The sequence below is a fragment of the Cryptomeria japonica genome, chromosome 9 (genome assembly GCF_030272615.1).
Source record: "Cryptomeria japonica chromosome 9, Sugi_1.0, whole genome shotgun sequence".
Classification (NCBI taxonomy): Eukaryota; Viridiplantae; Streptophyta; class Pinopsida; order Cupressales; family Cupressaceae; genus Cryptomeria; species Cryptomeria japonica.
Window position 1 is genome coordinate 188,963,942 of NC_081413.1, and position 17,680 is coordinate 188,981,621.

At 36.6% G+C, this 17,680-nt stretch overlaps 1 protein-coding gene across 2 annotated transcripts in view; it reads left to right on the top strand.

Moving 5' to 3' along the window:
- The window catches only part of LOC131038358 (glycylpeptide N-tetradecanoyltransferase 1-like), a 73,984-nt gene extending 72,620 nt beyond the window's left edge, over positions 1-1,364 (top strand). For both annotated transcript variants that reach the window (XR_009358945.1, XM_059211286.1), the window contains exon 3: positions 1,085-1,364. Coding sequence is in view for 1 of the 2 variants with exons in the window: in XM_059211286.1 (XP_059067269.1) it covers positions 1,085-1,111 (27 nt within the window). In the remaining variant the exon portion in view is untranslated. The remainder of the gene's footprint in view (positions 1-1,084) is intronic.
- The last annotated feature ends 16,316 nt before the right edge of the window (positions 1,365-17,680 follow it).

A 17,680-nucleotide genomic window follows, 5' to 3' on the forward strand; every position in this document is an offset into this window, starting at 1 on the left:
TGAATTAAATAATTATATTTTAATACATATTTTTAATTTTTAATTATATAATATATATAAATTAATGTTTCCATTTAAAAATTGCATGTTTTAAATAAAACATAATTAAAAATTAAATAAACTAAAAATAAAAAACAATGCATGTTAATGAATAAAATATTTTTCATGTCTTTTTTCAAAAAAGAAAATAAAAGAAAAAAAAATTAAAAAACAAAACAAAGAATCGATTTCTTTATAATTAAAAAAATAAAAAATAAAAACTTCTTACAATTAAAATCTATAAACTAACGCATGCATGTTTTATGGAGTAAAATAAAAGTAATTTGTTCTCTTAGCAAGAGAAGTTTCTTTTATTTTTAAATTGAAGTCGAGGTAATCTTATTTTCAAAGATTTGATGTTTTTGTAAGAAGTTTAATTTAAACTAGACTTTTAATATGGAAGTCTTTTTTTTTATAGATATGGCTGGGCTATTTAAAAGCCAAATGGAATGCCACGGTTTTAAAATAAAATCTACTTGTCTTTATTTTCTAGATATCTCTTTCATATTTGTTTTCAAAGGACATGACTTGTTAGAATCAAAGGAGTTATATGTATAATCATAATGAACTAAGCAGGGCTATAAACAATTATACACATGATGATTTAGATAGATTACAAACGACATTATAAGTGATTTCATATATATATTAGATGTATAATAATGTTTAGTAAGATTGATTGCATGTAGAATCACGAAGCTTATGAAATGTGAAAGGATTGCATTCATATTAGTATGTGTATGTTTGCATGAGTGATTTTCTTTAAAGAAAGTAGTTTTCTTTTGTTGTATTGTTCGGTTTGTGTTCTTGGGAATGGGTGTCGAATATGGATGAGAGAAGGACGGTCCTCTTTTCGGGATCTTCTGTTATTAAAAAGTACTTTGATCAAAGTCATGCATCCATTGAAATAGATGAATTAGCCTAGCAAATTATATATATTATGATTCTCTGGCATATTTTGATAATAGGACATGCATTTCATACAAATAAATACATGTAGATGTTACAAGTTGCACTGAGTTTCCCTCCTGCCTATTGTTTCCAGGTAGCTAGGCATCTCATACAGGGCTAGGTATCTTTCGTTTCATGAAAGATTTTGAGGGAGCGTAAGCTTCACGGTTGCGCTGAAAAATGTCTAAGCCAAGTTCTTGTCTCTCAAGCTAGTGAATGACTGTTGAGGTCGATGGCATTCGAAGACCTATGGTTATATTTTCTCTATCATTTCTTACATGTAATTTTTTGTATTATACTATATATGATATTGTGGTGGACACATGGCATGTGATGCCTAAATTTTGTAATATTGTTCCATAACGTCCATGTGCTAATACCTAGATTTAACACTATGTTATTTAGATGTATTTGACATTGGATATGAATATTAAGTTATTACTTTTTGTTTTTACATTATTGTATTTACGAGCCTTTATTTATTGTGAGATAAAGTTTAAAAGGAAAGAGTCCTTACATCCAACAACCAAAGATTCTCTTCACCTAACCCATGCCATCTTCTGACATTTAATATTGTTTCCACAACATTTAATATTTTCCTATAATCTGATTTGATCCATTCAACATGAAAAATAAACTTTCTCAGTTAATTTCTAGGTCTTGACTTTCTAGTTTTGGACAATCGAACTTACTATAAATAGTAGTTATTTTTAGAAAAAGGGGACATGACAATGGGTGTATCTCCTTAGAATTAAATATGAAGACTTCAGCTAGTTTAAAGAGTTTAAAGCTTTTGTCGAGAATTGAACTGGTAAAAAATGAGTGTTCGAAGATTAATAATGGCGGTGAGTTCTATTCTACATATCTCAATAGGTTCTATAAAGATGGGATTAAGAGGCATATGACAAATCCATATAATCCTCAATAGAATGGAGTTGCAAAGAGATCAATAGGCTATTGATTGAGAGGGATAGGACTAATGTTGAGGGGAGTTGACCTTGAACAAATCTTTTGGGCTAAGACAGTTGCCACTAACTACTATTTGGTTAACAGATCTCTTACACCAATGCTTGTTGAGAAGACATAAATGGAGATGTTGTTGGGAAAGAATCCCTCATCTAGACATCTTTGTGTGTTTGGTTGCAAGGCATATGTTCATGTGTCGAGGGAGAAAAGGTCCAAGTTAGAGAACAAGGCAATTAGGTGTATCTTCATCAACTATGGTGTTGATGTAAAAGGGCACAAGCTTTTAGATCTAGTGGCCAAGAAAGTTCTCTAAAGTAGAAGTGTTTACAGAGAGATGAGACCTTCCATTGTTTTGTACCCTACCAAGAAATAGAAGAAAGAAGACGCGGTTTAGCTTCCTTTAACCCTTAGAATGTTGAACCAAAATCCCATGATGGACTTGATAATGAGGTGAGCTCTAGCAACTCTAAAAGTTAGAAGAAGAACCTCAACCTCAACCTTTGAGGAGGTCCACTCAAATCAAGTAGCAATTTAAAAGATTTGGTTATTCATCATTGTATTCTAATTATAATTTTGTTTTGACTGGCAAATTTGATGAATCAAGGATTGTAATGGAGGCTATGGATATGAGAGATGCAAATCTTGGGTGAAAACTTTGGAAGAAGAGATGGTTGAATTGAAGAAAAATGACATGTGGGATTTGGTTCATTTGTCTGATGGACATAAACATGTTGGTTGCAAATGGGTGTTCAAAAAAAGTTTGGTCTTGATAGTGACATTGAGAAGCATAAAGAAAAGTTGGTTACAAAGGGTTACTCAAAGGTGGAGGGAATTGATTATGACAATATATTCTCTCCTACTACAAAGTTGACATCCATGAGGTTTTTGTTCAATTTTTATAGCTTATGGTTAAGAAGTTGAACAAATGGATGTGAAGACAACTTTTCTCCATGATGACTATTGACATTTCTTGTCACCCTTAAGCCATCAATTATAACTGATCTACGACATCTTCAATGGCTTAAAACCTTCTACATTCGACCATCAGTTTGTTGTAGACATGACTCTGTGCCCAATGGATACATAGGCATCTGGTCATATGCAACCAAGCTTGCATCCCCTTTGAATCACCAGAAATGTTGACATTTCATGTCACCCTTAAGCCATCAGTTATAAGTGATCTGAGACATTTTCAATGGCTTAAACCCTTCTACATTTGACCTTTAAGGCCTAAAACCCTAAACCCCTAAGCGTCATGCCTTATCTTTCAGCCTTGTTCTATTTTCACATCGACTTGTTATGGCCAGTTAGATCACTTAAGCATCACGAGTTGGAGGTCCCCCAAAAACATTCATGCATCAGGCCCCCATTACCTGCTATTGATTGCCTTGTCTTAGCACAAATGCTACTCCACAGATTTGTAGGTAGAAAATAAGCTTAAAAAATAAACCTACGGAGCTACGAAGTTATGAAATGTGTGTGAGATAGTATTCTGCAACTCTGCAAGTAAAAAATGTAGTTGGTAAAGTGCCTTCCGAAGTTGAGGAGGTGACGAAGCAATGATGTGGGACCAATGATCGTGGAAGCTAATAGGAAACCAATGTGGGGCCATTTCATTGGCCCGATAAACTTCAAGTGTTGATGTGGATGAAGGGAAGGCATGTGAGATGGTCAGTTTCCCCGCAGGTGCACAAATGGTAACAAATGAATAAAAGGCGACTTGCAAAGTTACAGAGTAAGAGACATGCAAAGTGATGTGAGCAACACAACGAAAAAGAGAAATTCATATTTGGAGTTGTGGAGAGGTCCATAAGGCAAATGGAGGGCCCCACGTTCAATCCTAGTCGTTTGTTTTGTAAAGCAAATGCAGATTGGTGGTGGTGTTTTAATTGCCTATTGTGAAGACTTCCACGATGTATCTTTGCCATTCATTTGTGTGCCAAGGCCAAATTTGGCAACTTGCATTCAAACATGACATGGACGTTTGAATTCAAATAGTTGCTCAAGGGTAGTTGTTGACTAGCAGACATTTATTTTCAAACCTCATCGATGACCCAATCCGATCTGATCCTATTCCAACTACTTCCAACCAATGTAGGACAACTTCAATTACTTTGTCCAGGATTTGTAGACATTTCACAAAGTTTCCCATGCATATTTATTGCATGCAAAAGACTCTCATGTCCTGATAGAGCACAATCAAATACCATCCTTGTGACAAAGCCGCCCACATTTTGATGTCTCCTGACTATATCGAGTACAACGATGCCTCTTTTTGTCCTTCTTTGATGGAGTAATCTACTCCTAGCATGCAAACAATCAGATCTTTGATTTGATCCATGTTTTTGTTCCTCTCTATAACATAACCCTAGTCAGTTAGGGTTTCTGAATTCAAGGACAATCAGAGTTATGTTTGCACTATAAAGGCAATTTTGTAGCATTTTTTCGGGGTTCTTTTCCTTCTATTCTCATATTGAAATTCATGCTTTTCTCTATTTGTAATTTTGCCTTGCCTTACATTAATAAAGTTACCTATTTTATCTTGTCTCTTTCAAGTATCTCATGCAAAAATTGATCTGCATCTATATCCAAATTCTTCTCTTTGTTTCCAAGTTGTATGATTGTGTTATTTTAGCTCATAGGTGTTATATTGTAAATGCTATTTTCTTTTAATACCTTATTAATTATAACCTCCATATGAATCTTCAGGAGATTGGTCAAGTTAGAGATTTGTGTATGTTAAGTATCTCTCTTTGATGTTTAGTGCAATCATAGGCTGGGGAAGACCAATTCTAATCTTGTTCCATCGCCTCTTTTACTTTTCTAGTACTCTTTCTCCTCTTTTCCTCTGCAAATCATTAGGATAGGTTTAGGAGTAAGATTTATTGGTGTTGGGTTGGTTCAACACTGCACCCTGATTGGAAAGGAAGTCGACCTTCTCCGGAGATTCATTGTCTCATGTCAAGGTCCCACACTTGGAGGTTGTTTCCATGTTTCACAAGGTTGTTTGGGTTAATAGCTCAAGCAAGGGTGTAAACTTTTGTGGCAACAATTTCTGGCACGTTTGGTGGGACACTTTGAACTATTTTAGTTCAAGTTTTATTGTTGCTTGTTGATATTTGGTGTGTGTATCAGCGATTTTTGCCTTGGAAGCAACATTTTCACATACTTGATGACTCTAAGAATAAATTTGTTGGTCAATCAGTCCTAAACCCAAGCCAAGCTAGAGATTCGATGTGTTCTTCAACACATCAAGCCTTAGAGAGGCATTCTTCAAGCACTTGGCGACTCTGCAATCAATTTTTTGCAACTTAATGGTATGTTTTCATTCCATGGCAAGCAAGCATGTATGTCCTTCAATCATTTTATTAGAATTAGTCTTGCCTTCTTAGATGCTTTATAATGAATACATTTGAAGGGAATACCTTTTATTCCCCTCCATTCATGAGAATACGGGTTGTTATTCCCCTCCTTACCAACAAAATCTAACTAGGACTGCTCCTAGTTTCAACCCAAATAACTTTACTTCAGCAATATAAGGGTATTTTCCTAATGCTTGCCAATCACCAACCCCTACTCAACCTTCATGGGAGCTAGTTTATGTCCAAAACCATCCTGAAAAAAATAATTTCATGCCAAATCAACATGATGATTATTCTGATCCATTTCAAAACATAGACAATATGGGAATTGGTGATATGAAACATCTAGTACTAGATTGGAGTGATCAATTGTGTGAGATCAGGAGGCAACAAGAGTTTGGCTTGCAGTAAGAGGAACTGGCTTATCGCGTCTATCTTCGTGAACAAGAGTTGGAGGCTCAAAGGAGGCAATATGAGGAGGATCTTGCAAGGGAGATAGCAGTAAAGGATGAGAAAATGAGGGTTTTGATCTCTCAATTTTAGAAGTTGGACACTCAATTAGCTTCTTCAAATTCCAGCTTCAGCCAAGCCTCCTCAAATACAATGGATCAGTCTATGAAAGGAGAGCTCCATGAGCGTAAGTTTCCAAGCTTTAGACAAGGTGAGTCTCCTAAATCTTCTAAATGCGAAATTCCAAGTTTTAGGAACCCTCCTTCGTTTCAAGAAAAGCCTTTTGAGCCTATTAAAAAAAGCCCCAAATTCAAGATTCCAAGCTTTGTAGGCCATCAACCCACTATTCAAACCTCTCAATCCCTCTTGCAAAATACCCCACCACCTAGGCCCCCTTTTCTTGATATTATTTCTCCTTTTAAGGGTGGACCTATTGTATGGAGTGAATGGTTCTCATAAGCAACATAGCAAAGATGTGCAACCTAGCCTGTCATGGTGACATGCTCCAAAGGAAGAAGAATCAAACTTGTTACAAGAGGATATTTAGAGTGATCAATTGCAGTAGCAGGCCATTAGATAAGATGAGTGTGAAAGTAAAGAAGACGACTTGATCCTCTCATTTGATTGTCTCCCCTTCTTCATTGATCACGAGGAGAAGGAAATGTCTACACCCACACCAATGGTAGTTTTGGAGCAACAAACTAATTTTGAAGAGGCCACAGGGGGTAATGGTTTTTTTGCAGATAGTATGGAGGATAGATTGTGTCATGGGCCTAAGTTCATTGAAAACAATTGCCACAAGGATGAAATAAAAACAAAGAGGCAATATGAAGATATTATATCTTCCAATGAGGTGTCTCATAAACCTAAGGTTTGTGCTGATGAGTTGGATATCAATACATGTGATTATAATGTATGTTTTTTCAACCCTGTCCCTAAGTGCACATTGAGGCCTTCCTTCAAGGCGAAGTTACTTTTGACATTAGGGATAGTATGCTTGAGTTTGAATGTTTCACCTTGGACCAACATACCAATTTTGATAATGTTGAGCAACAACATATTATTCAAACAAATAGTCCCTTGGCTGCTCAACTTGATAGTATACCTAAGTTTCAAAGCTTTCAGTTTGATGTAATCGAGGAGCCCTCTTATGTAGATCAAAAAAAAAGTACGGTATACTTTCCATTGCCATGTGAGTTTTTCATTTCGTTTCAACTCATGCCTGGAGCAGGACAATTATAGTAACAATGACCCTCCCTTGTGTGAAGAAGGAGCTTTCTCTTCTTTAAGGGTTAGTTATTTTGATACTATCCTACCCCTTGAATACTTCCCCTTTGTTGTTATATGTACGCTTGATGCATCTCCAGATGTTTTAGAGGCTTATTTTATGTGGATCCCTTATGGTGGTGAAGTGAATGGTAAATTTTTCTTTCACCATATGAACAATATGAGTGATCTAATGCATGTATAGAAGAGACTTCTACTATTGTAGCCCGATGGTAAAGCCAACTATGGTATAAGGGAAATCAGCTCCTTCAGAAGGTTCATCTTTGACAGAGGCAAAAGCATCAGTTGTCTATTATTGTAACAATATAAATATTAGTTAGGTTTCTTGTTTTCCAAGAAGTGCACGAGAACAAGTTGTTCCTTCCTAGAATGGCGAAGTTTTGATCTTTTGCAGGTTACAAGGAAGGCTCTGTCAGTTTGTTGCAATCATGACTTTGTGCCCAATGGATACATAGGGATCTGGTCATATTCAAGCAAGCTTACATCTCCTCTGAATCACTTGAAATATTGACATTTCATGTCACCCTTAACCCATTAGTTATAACTGATCTAAGACATATTCAATGGCTTAAACCCTTTGACATTTGACCTAAGGCCTAAAACCCTAAACCCCTAAACTTTGTGCCTTAGCTTTTGGCCTTGTTCTATTTTCATATTGACTTGCTATGGCCAATCCAATCACTTAAGCATCATCAACTAGAGGTCCTCCAAAACATTCCTTCACTGGCCCCTCATTACCTGCTAGCGGTTGCCTTGTCTTAGTGCAAATGCTACTCCATAGATCCGTAGGTAGAAAATAAGGTTAAAAAATGAACATGTGGAGTTATGAAAATAAGCATGCGATAGTATGTTTTGCAACTCCACAAGTAAAAAATTGCACTCAGTAAAGTGACCTATAGAGCTAAGGAGGAAGCAGTGTGTAAATCTTTAATGCATTTCGTAACTTCGTAAGTAAGACTTTTGGTTGACTCTAGGACCTAGGAAGCCATGGGTGAAAAATGGTAAGCAAAAGGTAAAAAGTTTTAACACATAATGCTAGTTAGCAGATCCGCATGTAGAAAATAAGGTTAAAAAATGAACTTGTGGAGCTACAGAGTTATGAAATGAGTGTGCGAAGGTGTGTTCCGCAACTCTGCAAGTAAAAATTGTAGTTGGTAAAGTGACATGTGGAACTAAGGAAGTGAAGAAGCAATGTTGTGGGCCCAATGATTGTTGAAGCTGATAGGAAACCGATGGGGGGCCATTTCATTGGCCTAATAACCTTCAAGTGCTAACGTAGATGAAGGGAAGTCATGTGAGATGGTGAGTTTCCCCCCATATCTGCAAATGATAACAAATGAATAAAAGGTAGCCTGTAGACTTGTGGAGTAAGGGGCATGTGAAGAGATGTGTTACTCTGCAGTTCCGCAAGTAACAAAACAAAAAGATAAATTTGCCTATGGAGTTGCGAAGAGGTGCATAAGGCAAATGGTGGGCCCCTCACTCGATCCCAGCCATCCGTTTAGTAAAGCAAATGCATATCGATACTAGTTCTTTAATCGCCTGTTGTGAAGATTTCCACAATGTATCTTAACCATTCATTTGGGCATGAGGGGAAAATCTGATAGCTTGAATTCAAACATGACATGGGCATTTGAATTCAAACAGTTGCTCAAGGGTAGTTGTCGACTAGCAGGTCGACATTTATTTTCAGACCTCGTCGATGACCCGATCTGATCTGATCTTGTTCCAACTACTTCAAGCCAATGCAAGACAACTTCAATTACTTCGTCCAAGCTTTGTATACATTTCTCAAGGTTGCCCATGTCTATTCATTCCATGCAAAAGACTCTCCTGTCCTGACAGAGCACAATCCGACGCTATCCTTGTGACAAATCCGCCTAGATTTTGATGTCTCTTGCCTGTATCGAGTGCAACAATGCCTCCTTTTGTCCTTCTTTGATGGAGTAATCTACCCCAACATGCAAACAATCAGATCTTTGATTTGATCCATGTATTTTGTTCCTCTTTATAACCTAACCATAGTCAGTTAGGGTTTTTGAATTCAAGGGCAATCAAAGTTATGCTTGCACTATAAAGGCAATTTTGTAGCATTTTTTTTGAGTTCTTTCAATTCGATTCTCATATAAAAATTCATGCTTTTCTCTATCTATAATTTTGCCTTGCCTTACATTAATAAAGCTACCTATTTTATCTTGTCTCTTTCAAATATCCCATGCAAAAATTAATCTGCCTCTATATCTGAATTCTTCTCTTTGTTTCCAGTTTGTATGATTGTGTTAATTTATCTCACGAGTGTTATATTGTAAATGCTCTTTTCTTTTAATAGCTTATGAATTATAACCTTCATATGAATCTTCAGGAGATTGGTCAAGTTAGAGATTTATGTATGTTGGGTATTTGTATTTGATGCTTAGTGCAATCATAGGAAAGGGAAGACCAATTATAATCTTGTTGCATCGCCTCTTTTACATTTCCAGTACTCTTTCTCCTCTTTTCCTCTGCAAATCATTAGGATAGGTTTAGGAGTAAGATTTATAGGTGTTGGGCGTGTTCAACACTGCACCCTAAATTGAAAGGAAGTTGGCCTTCTCTAGAGATTCAACCTCACATGTCAAGGTCCCACAAGATTGCTCAGGCAAGGGTGCAAACTTTTGTGGCAACAATTTCTGGCATGTCCTGAGGGACACTTCGAACTATTTTAGTTCAACTTTTCTTGTTGCTTGCTGATATTTGGTGTGTGTATCAATAATTTAGACCTTGGAGGCAACAATTTCACATACCTGATGACTCTAAGAAGAAATCTATTGGTCAATCAGTCCTAAACCCAAGCCAAGCTGGAGATTCGGTATGTTCTTCATCCCATCAAGCCTTAAAGAGGCATTCTTCAAGCACTTGGTAACTCTGCAATCAATTTTTTGCAACTTAATGGTATGTTTTGAATCCTTGGCAAGCCGACATGTATGTCCTTCAATCATTTTATTAGAATCAGTCTTGCTTTCTTAGATGCTTTATAATGAATACATGTGAATGGAATACCTTTTATTCCCGTCCATTCATGAAAATACAGGTTGTTATTCCCCTCCTTACTGATGAGTTGAGACTTTGATATATTTTTATCCTCAGAACTCTTGAGTTTTTGTTATCTTTTGGTTTGCATAGTAGTAGTAATGTAATGGAAGTTGACTATATGTATTCCATATGTTAAGCTTGAACTTATTAAATCATGTTCTACCTTTGCCAGTCTATTCCTGCAGCCAAGTCATTTATTCCTGCAGCCATGTGATTTATTCCTGTAGCCATGCGGATTATTTAGGGTAATATCATATGTGAATTAATAGATGTGTTAATTAAATAAAATGTGTATGTATGTCCTTGTATGTTATCTTTGTTGTAGTGTAGGTAATAAATGATGACGCGATGGATATTCTCCTATCGCGCCTGATGAGAGGAAGATTATATAAGAGATAACTGAAGATCAAACTGTAGAGGACCTGAGCAAGAACAAGGTACAACATAAGTAGAGCAGTCAAGCGAAACTACCAATGTCTAACTTCAGTGGGCATTGAATTTGCAAATACCGTCGTGACATGCAAAGACCGTGGTTCGGTTTAGATCCACGTTTCCTGCAGCATAGCTCCAGTTATCTTCTTTTTCAGTCAATCATCTGCCTCTTCTTCTGGGCGTGATTTGTGTGGTCTTTTGTTGTTAATTTCTTTTTAATAAAGAGATCTTCTTTTTCTCAATGTGAGTTAGACAAAAAGGAGAAGAATAGAGCAGAGAATTTTTGATAGTCATTCTTGAATTTCTTTTTAAAACTATGTAATCACTTTCAGAAAACGATGAATAAAAGTTATGTTATTCTGATCTGTTAAGAGTTGTTTTTTGGGAAGCCTGGTATCACTCATCCAAGGGGGCCCACTTGGTGAGTGATCCCGTGTGTTCGTTAAAATTAGTTTTCTTTCCTTAGATACAGTAGAAGTTCTTGCGTTGGTTGTTCCTGCGATCACTGGAAATAGATCCACTGACTGTTCCCGCAGCCAAGCTAGAACAGAGTAATCCCTATTTATCCATATTGAATTTATCCAGTATTGCTTTTATGAATTTATGCAGAATTCTTCATGTAGCCTTTTACCTTTTTTCTGCATAATGTTAGTTGCTGCAATAATGCATAATAGTTGTTACAGGAACTTAGTGCATATATAGTGCAGACCCATTTCAATTACTACGTCCCTGAGTTGACAATCAAATGAACACTAGCTATGGAAATAGTGACTTTACCAAATGAATGTCCAAACTTCGGATTGAGACTTCAATTAGAGTTATTATTCTTATTGTTGGAGTGAACATTTTTGGCGCCTTTGTCAGGGATGGTGTCAAACTAAGAACCTATTATGGTTATTATCTTTTCAGTTTTCAGTTAGTTGTTTTTTGGCATACTTGACTGTTCGAAAAAGAATTTCATGAATCTGCATGCATAGACGCAGAAGAGATGCTGTAGGTAGATTTTTTCCCAGTCATCCTAATCACGCAGAAAATAATTCCTCAGATATAAATCCTTTTGCTAAACTTTATCAAACCCCAAAGAATTTGAATTCTCAGAAGGTAGCCTTCATTTCCTCTTTGGACCTCAAGAAGAAGAATTTCATATAGTAACAACCTCCACAAGTCCAATGCAAGGAAATCCCCCTCCTGGTGGAAATAATCCACCGCCACAACCAAACCAAACGTTTGAGTTCCCCATATCTGATCAACATGATAATGTCAATCTTAAGAACATTCAAGCTTCTTCCCTCCCTAAATTTTATGGATTGGTGACAGAGGACCCAAACACATTTCTGTTTGAATTTGATGTTCTCTGTAGGAGTTTTGACTATACCACCGATGCCCATAGACTCAAAAAAATTATTGCCACCTTGAAGGAGTCCTCCTTGAGATGGTTTATGAGTTTGGGTAGTAGCACAATCAATACATGGGATGAGATGAAACAGTTATTTCTTGCAAAATACAAAGATTATTGTAGAGGCACTGATCGTCATGGGGATGACATCTTTAGAATGACACAAAAAGAAGATGAGAGTCTTGAAGATTATCTGGAAAGATTCCTATTTAGTGTCAAAAATTCTAAACATAGTACTCTCAATGAAGATTCCCTCAAGTTGATATTTTTGAGGGGAATCAATGATGAATGCACTGATTCTTTGGATCTTATGGGAGGAGGTGACATTACACAATCCACTTGGGTTGAAATAGGACAAATTTGTAAGAAGTATTCTAGATCTGCTTCTAAGAAGGACATGTGTTTCAAACCAGGAGCACCATCATCAACATCTGGTATTGGATTATCTAGATTGGAACTTAGCCATTTATTGAAGGACTTTAAGGAGGACATTATAAATATTACCCAGTTGGATACACTTGCAACTAAGAAGAAGCATGAAGAATCTGATGCATTTCTTGCAGAATTTTGCCTTCATTGTAGACAACAAAAGAAGGATTGTCGTTGAAAAATGGTTGCAAATGTGGAAGTTCCTGATTTCAAGCCAATACAAGGTGAAGATGAGCAAGTCTTCTATGTTCCTCAAAGAAGCCCAAATTTCCAAAGACAAGGTATGCCTCCGGGTCCACTTTCTTTTTTTGGTTATAGTGGAAATTCTTATGTGCCAAATAATCAATGGCAACCACCTTATGCTCAAAATCTTGGTAATTATCAAAATTGGTATGGTTCTCAAGCCCAAGGGCAGAATTTTGGTAATCAAATACCACAGTGGCAGCAGCCACAAGGGAATTGGTATCCACCTCAAAGCCAAGGAAGTCAGTTTCAAGGAAATTGGCAATCTACTTCTCAATGGAGGAGGAGTCAACCATGGAATGCCCAATCTTCTGGTTATCAACAGCCTATTCAGCAGCCACAACCTCCTACAATAATGCCTCCTCCTGCAGCCATTGCAGCCCCACCTAAGCCAACGTAGTTGCCTACTCAACCATTGCCAAATCCTAATATTAAGCCTCGGCAACAATAACAAGCTTATTCAGCAGATCTTAATCAATACCCAACCTATTCTCTATCTCTAAGTGATATTCACCTCCGATCTGGGACAACTCTGCCTAATCCATCTCCTCCAGTTATCACCGAGGTACAAGAAGAACAAGAAATCTCTGATCCAACATATGCGATCTCTCAGAAGAAGATATCACCACCATTTCCCCAGAGATTGCAAGAAAAGGAAGTTCCCACAGAACAAGAGCAAGGCTTTGATATTATAGATCAACTGAAGCATATTTGTGTTAAAATTCCATTATTGCAAGCAATAAAAGATGTTCCCATACATGGTAAGGCACTGAGAGAAGCATGTTTAAAAAAACTTGGTAGGAAGAAGAAGGATCCACAAACAGTGCACATTATGGGTCAATTGGCAGATATTATGTTAGGCAAGGTTGCAATTCCAAAATATTCTGATCCAGGTAGTCCTGTTGTAAGTATAGTCATTAATGGCAACCAGATAAGAAATGTTTTAATTGATTTAGGGGTAGCCATTAATGTGATGACAAGAGAAGTAATGAAACCACTTGAAATCAATAGTCTAAGGCCTACACCCATAGTTCTATAGCTTGTTGATAGCTCTACAGTATGACCTGATGGTATCATTGAGGATGTAGTGGTTATTTTGGATTCATGGGAATACCCTGTAGACTTTATGATTCTATCTCCAAAAGCAACATTGGGAGGATATCAGGTGATTTTGGGAAGACCCTGGCTTGCCACAACTGATGCATATATTGGATGTAGATCAAGGGATATGACTATTTCAGATGGGAATTCTACAAAAACATTAGCCTTGTATTCTCCTGCACAACCCCAACTTGATCAACAACAAGCCATTTGGCCTATTTTAGGAGAAGAATCTGAGGGAGTTGACTCTATTAATCATCTTATGATGATTAATCGAGGGCCATTCATGCAATTACATGATGAAGACTCGATTCTTTATCAAATTCTAATAAATGAATTGATACAAGAACAACAATTGTAGGAGTTGGTTCTGAATATTGCAGGTTTGGACTTTCCTGCAGCCACTGATATATTGCATACTCTGTTGCCGCAGGAAGTATCTTCTTCTCATTTTTCTGATATGAACCAGATTGATCTTACTATCAAGATAGAAGTTGATTTGAATAAATGTTTGAATATCAATAGAGATCTTTCAGACACTCAAAAAGAGCCCCTTGTGGACTTGTTGAAATATCATAAAAACGCTTTTGCATGGGATTACAAGTATATGCATGGGATAGATCTAACAGTTTGCACCCACCGTATTTATATAAAAGAAGAGTGTTGCCCACTCAGATAACCTCAAAGAAGAATCAATCCTACCTTGAAGGAGATAGTTAAAGACGAATTGCAGAAGTTCTTAAAGGTTGGGTTTATCTATTCTATCTCTGATAGCCAATGGGTATCACCTTTGGTTATAGTCCCTAAGAAAGGAGAAAAATGGAGGGTATGTGTTTATTATAGAGCCCTGAACTTAGCAAAAAGAAAAGATCATTTTCCATTACCATTTGTGGATCGGGTATTAGATTCCTTGGCTGGTAAAAAATACATTTCACTCCTTGATGGATTCAGTGGTTACAATCAGATTCAGATAGCCCCGAAGGATCAAGAGAAGACAACATTCACTTGTCCTTGGGGCACATATGCATATTTTGTTCTTCCTTTTGGGTTGTGTAATGCTCCAACCACTTTTCAAAGAGCAATTATCAGTATCTTTTCTAATATGTCTCAAGACATTATGGAAATCTATATGGATGACTTTGCAACTTATGGTTCTGAATTTGAACAAGCATTAGAGAACCTAAAAAAAGTTTTGCAGCGATGTGAAGACTATAGTTTGTCATTAAATAGTGAGAAATACTTCATCATGATGCAGGAAGGAATAGTCCTTGGTCATCATATCTTTGTAAAAGGAATACAGGTGGATCCAACAAAGATTGAAGTCATTCAGAATATCAATGCCCCTGTGAAGCAAAAATATGTAAGAAGTTTCCTTGGTCATGCTGGATACTACAGAAGGTTTATCAAGGATTTCAGCAAAATTTCAAGTCCCTTATATTCACTGCTTACCAAGGATATAGAATTTAAATGGACCTCAACATGCAATGAAGCTTTCTTAAATATTAAGCATGCCTTGACTCAAGCACCAGTTCATCTTGTTTATGGTGAAAATGGATAACAACAATATTGAAAGGCTAAATGAATTCAACCACAAAACCCTAGCCTAACAACAACAAAGATCCACCATAACATATGAAAATTACCTAAGACAATGCAAATCAAATGAAATTACAAAGATTATACCATCACATGTCCAATAGGGTTTGGATCTCCATTCTTCCTATCTCCATTGATCTTGCTTGATATATTTGCTCTCAGATTTTATGTGTGCACAAGAGCTCAACAAAGAATGGAAATGTGGTTGCAAGTAGGATCGCCTATGTTCAAAAGCGTAGTGTAGTCAAGTAGTCAACAACGGAGCTTGATAATGAAGGAAGCATCTCCTTATATAGAAGACACTATATGAAATGGAGGGATAAGATTGAGAGGTGTAAAAGGAGGTCAGCTATGATTAGAGGGTAGGTAAAAGAAATAATAAAATAATGAAAGGGGTAGGTAGTGTATGAATTAAGAGATGAATGACATGTGTCATGGGTAGAAAAGGTTAATGAATTAATTAAATAGATAAAGATTTATTTAATTAATAGAGGGAGTGAGATCAATTAAATAAATAAGATATTTATTTAATTTAGGAAAAGGATAATTTAAATAAATAAATGTATTTATTTAAATGAGAAATAAGGCTAGAAGAGGATAAATGAATTAATTAAATAAATAAAGATTTATTTAATTAATAGAAGAATTAGGCTAAAATAATTAAATAAATAAAATATTTATTTAATTAGACTAGACAATTTTGGGTGTCTACACATCTTATGGGAATATTCTTCTCTGTAAATAAAATTTCATCCACGTCATTCCATCCCACTTTCTTATCTGTCATTTCACTTCATTTCGCCGTCATTTTCCGTACGACTACAGGTATGTACATATTGTGTTTTGTTTTAATTACACATTTATTATTTCATTATGATTATTCCTTTTTTTAAATCCGCTACTCCTCAAAATCTCGTCAGCTTGTGTGGACACGTACTAGGTTAAGTTAGGGGGGTGCTTTATGGTTTGGTTTCCAAAGTTATTGATTATCCGTCCTTTTTGGTACTTAGAATTGATTGCATGCCATCATTGTTTATCAAGTTATTATTTCACACAAGCAAATAATAAATTATGCTACCAAAATTGAAATATTATGGAATTTTCAATTTAGCAAGTTTGTCGGATATTTTGGTTCTCTGTTTCTCAGCTGCAGAGTGTTCAATACTAGCAGAGTAAGAGATGGGTGGTGATCTAATCCACCATTAGCCAACAATTCATGAGGTGTTGCTGTAGGATGCTCTTTGTGAGCATCATTTTAGACACCATGGCTGGCTGGATTACTTCTTGAAAATCAGAGACTTTAATGAAGAAATAGCTGCAAAATTTATGCATTCCTTCAATGAAGGAGAAGCTATGGTTAAAGGCTTAAGGGTTATTGCAACGGAGCAGCAAATAGCAGAAGTAACAGGGTTGTTGTAGGAAGGGGAACTATTTTCGGAATCAAAAGATGCAAGGAGCACCAGAGCAGAGTTCACAATTCCCATGGATGGACCTCTAATGGTGGACAAGCAAGGAACTAGAAGGGTTTCCATGCCAGCAAAGTGGCGTCAAGTAGCTTTGTATGCTATGAAATACATTACTTGTGAAGGGAGATATTCAAATCTACATTCACCGCATTTTAAATTACTTAGTCATTTATGGCATGGCCGGAGGGTGAATGTCCCTAATTTTCTGTACCACCTCATTTCTACAAGCGCTAAGGAGACACGAAAAAATGGAAATCGTTCCGTTAGCCATCATGGATTGGTTAAACTTCTTGTAGAACGTTCCCTTAGAGATGTTTCACAGATGGAATGGGGAGTATTTGAAGATATAATGCAGTTTAGGGTTGAAGATGCCCCTATTGAAGATGCTCCTGTTGTAGAGAATCCATCGGCTGAAGAAGAAAATGTTGCAGAACCCTCTTCTCTTGTAGTTGATGCAGAGGATGATTTGCTTGTTGCTAAAGGAGCTGCAGTTATTGTGGAGGAAGAGATGGCTGAAACTAACATGGAACAACCCTCTACCTCTCTTCAAAGAGAGTCACCAATTTCTAGGAGAAAAGGGAAGGAGTTGGAAAGGAATGAAACAAATGAAGAACCCATGATGCAGTCGCAGGCAACTCAAATTTCTCCTGCAGCCAAGAGACATAGGACAAAAAGAAAAATTCCTGTAGCCACTCCAAAAGTTTATGTAAGAAGAACACAAAGTAGGACCCAGAAGGATCATCCAGCAGGTGATCCAAAAGAAGTTATTGTAGTGGAAACATCAGAAGAAGGAAGCCTTGTAGATGCTGAAATCCAGGTAGAAGCTGATGAAGATAGATTGTCAAATCTTGATTTTGTGGCATAGCAGCTTGAGGAGGTTAATCAAGAAA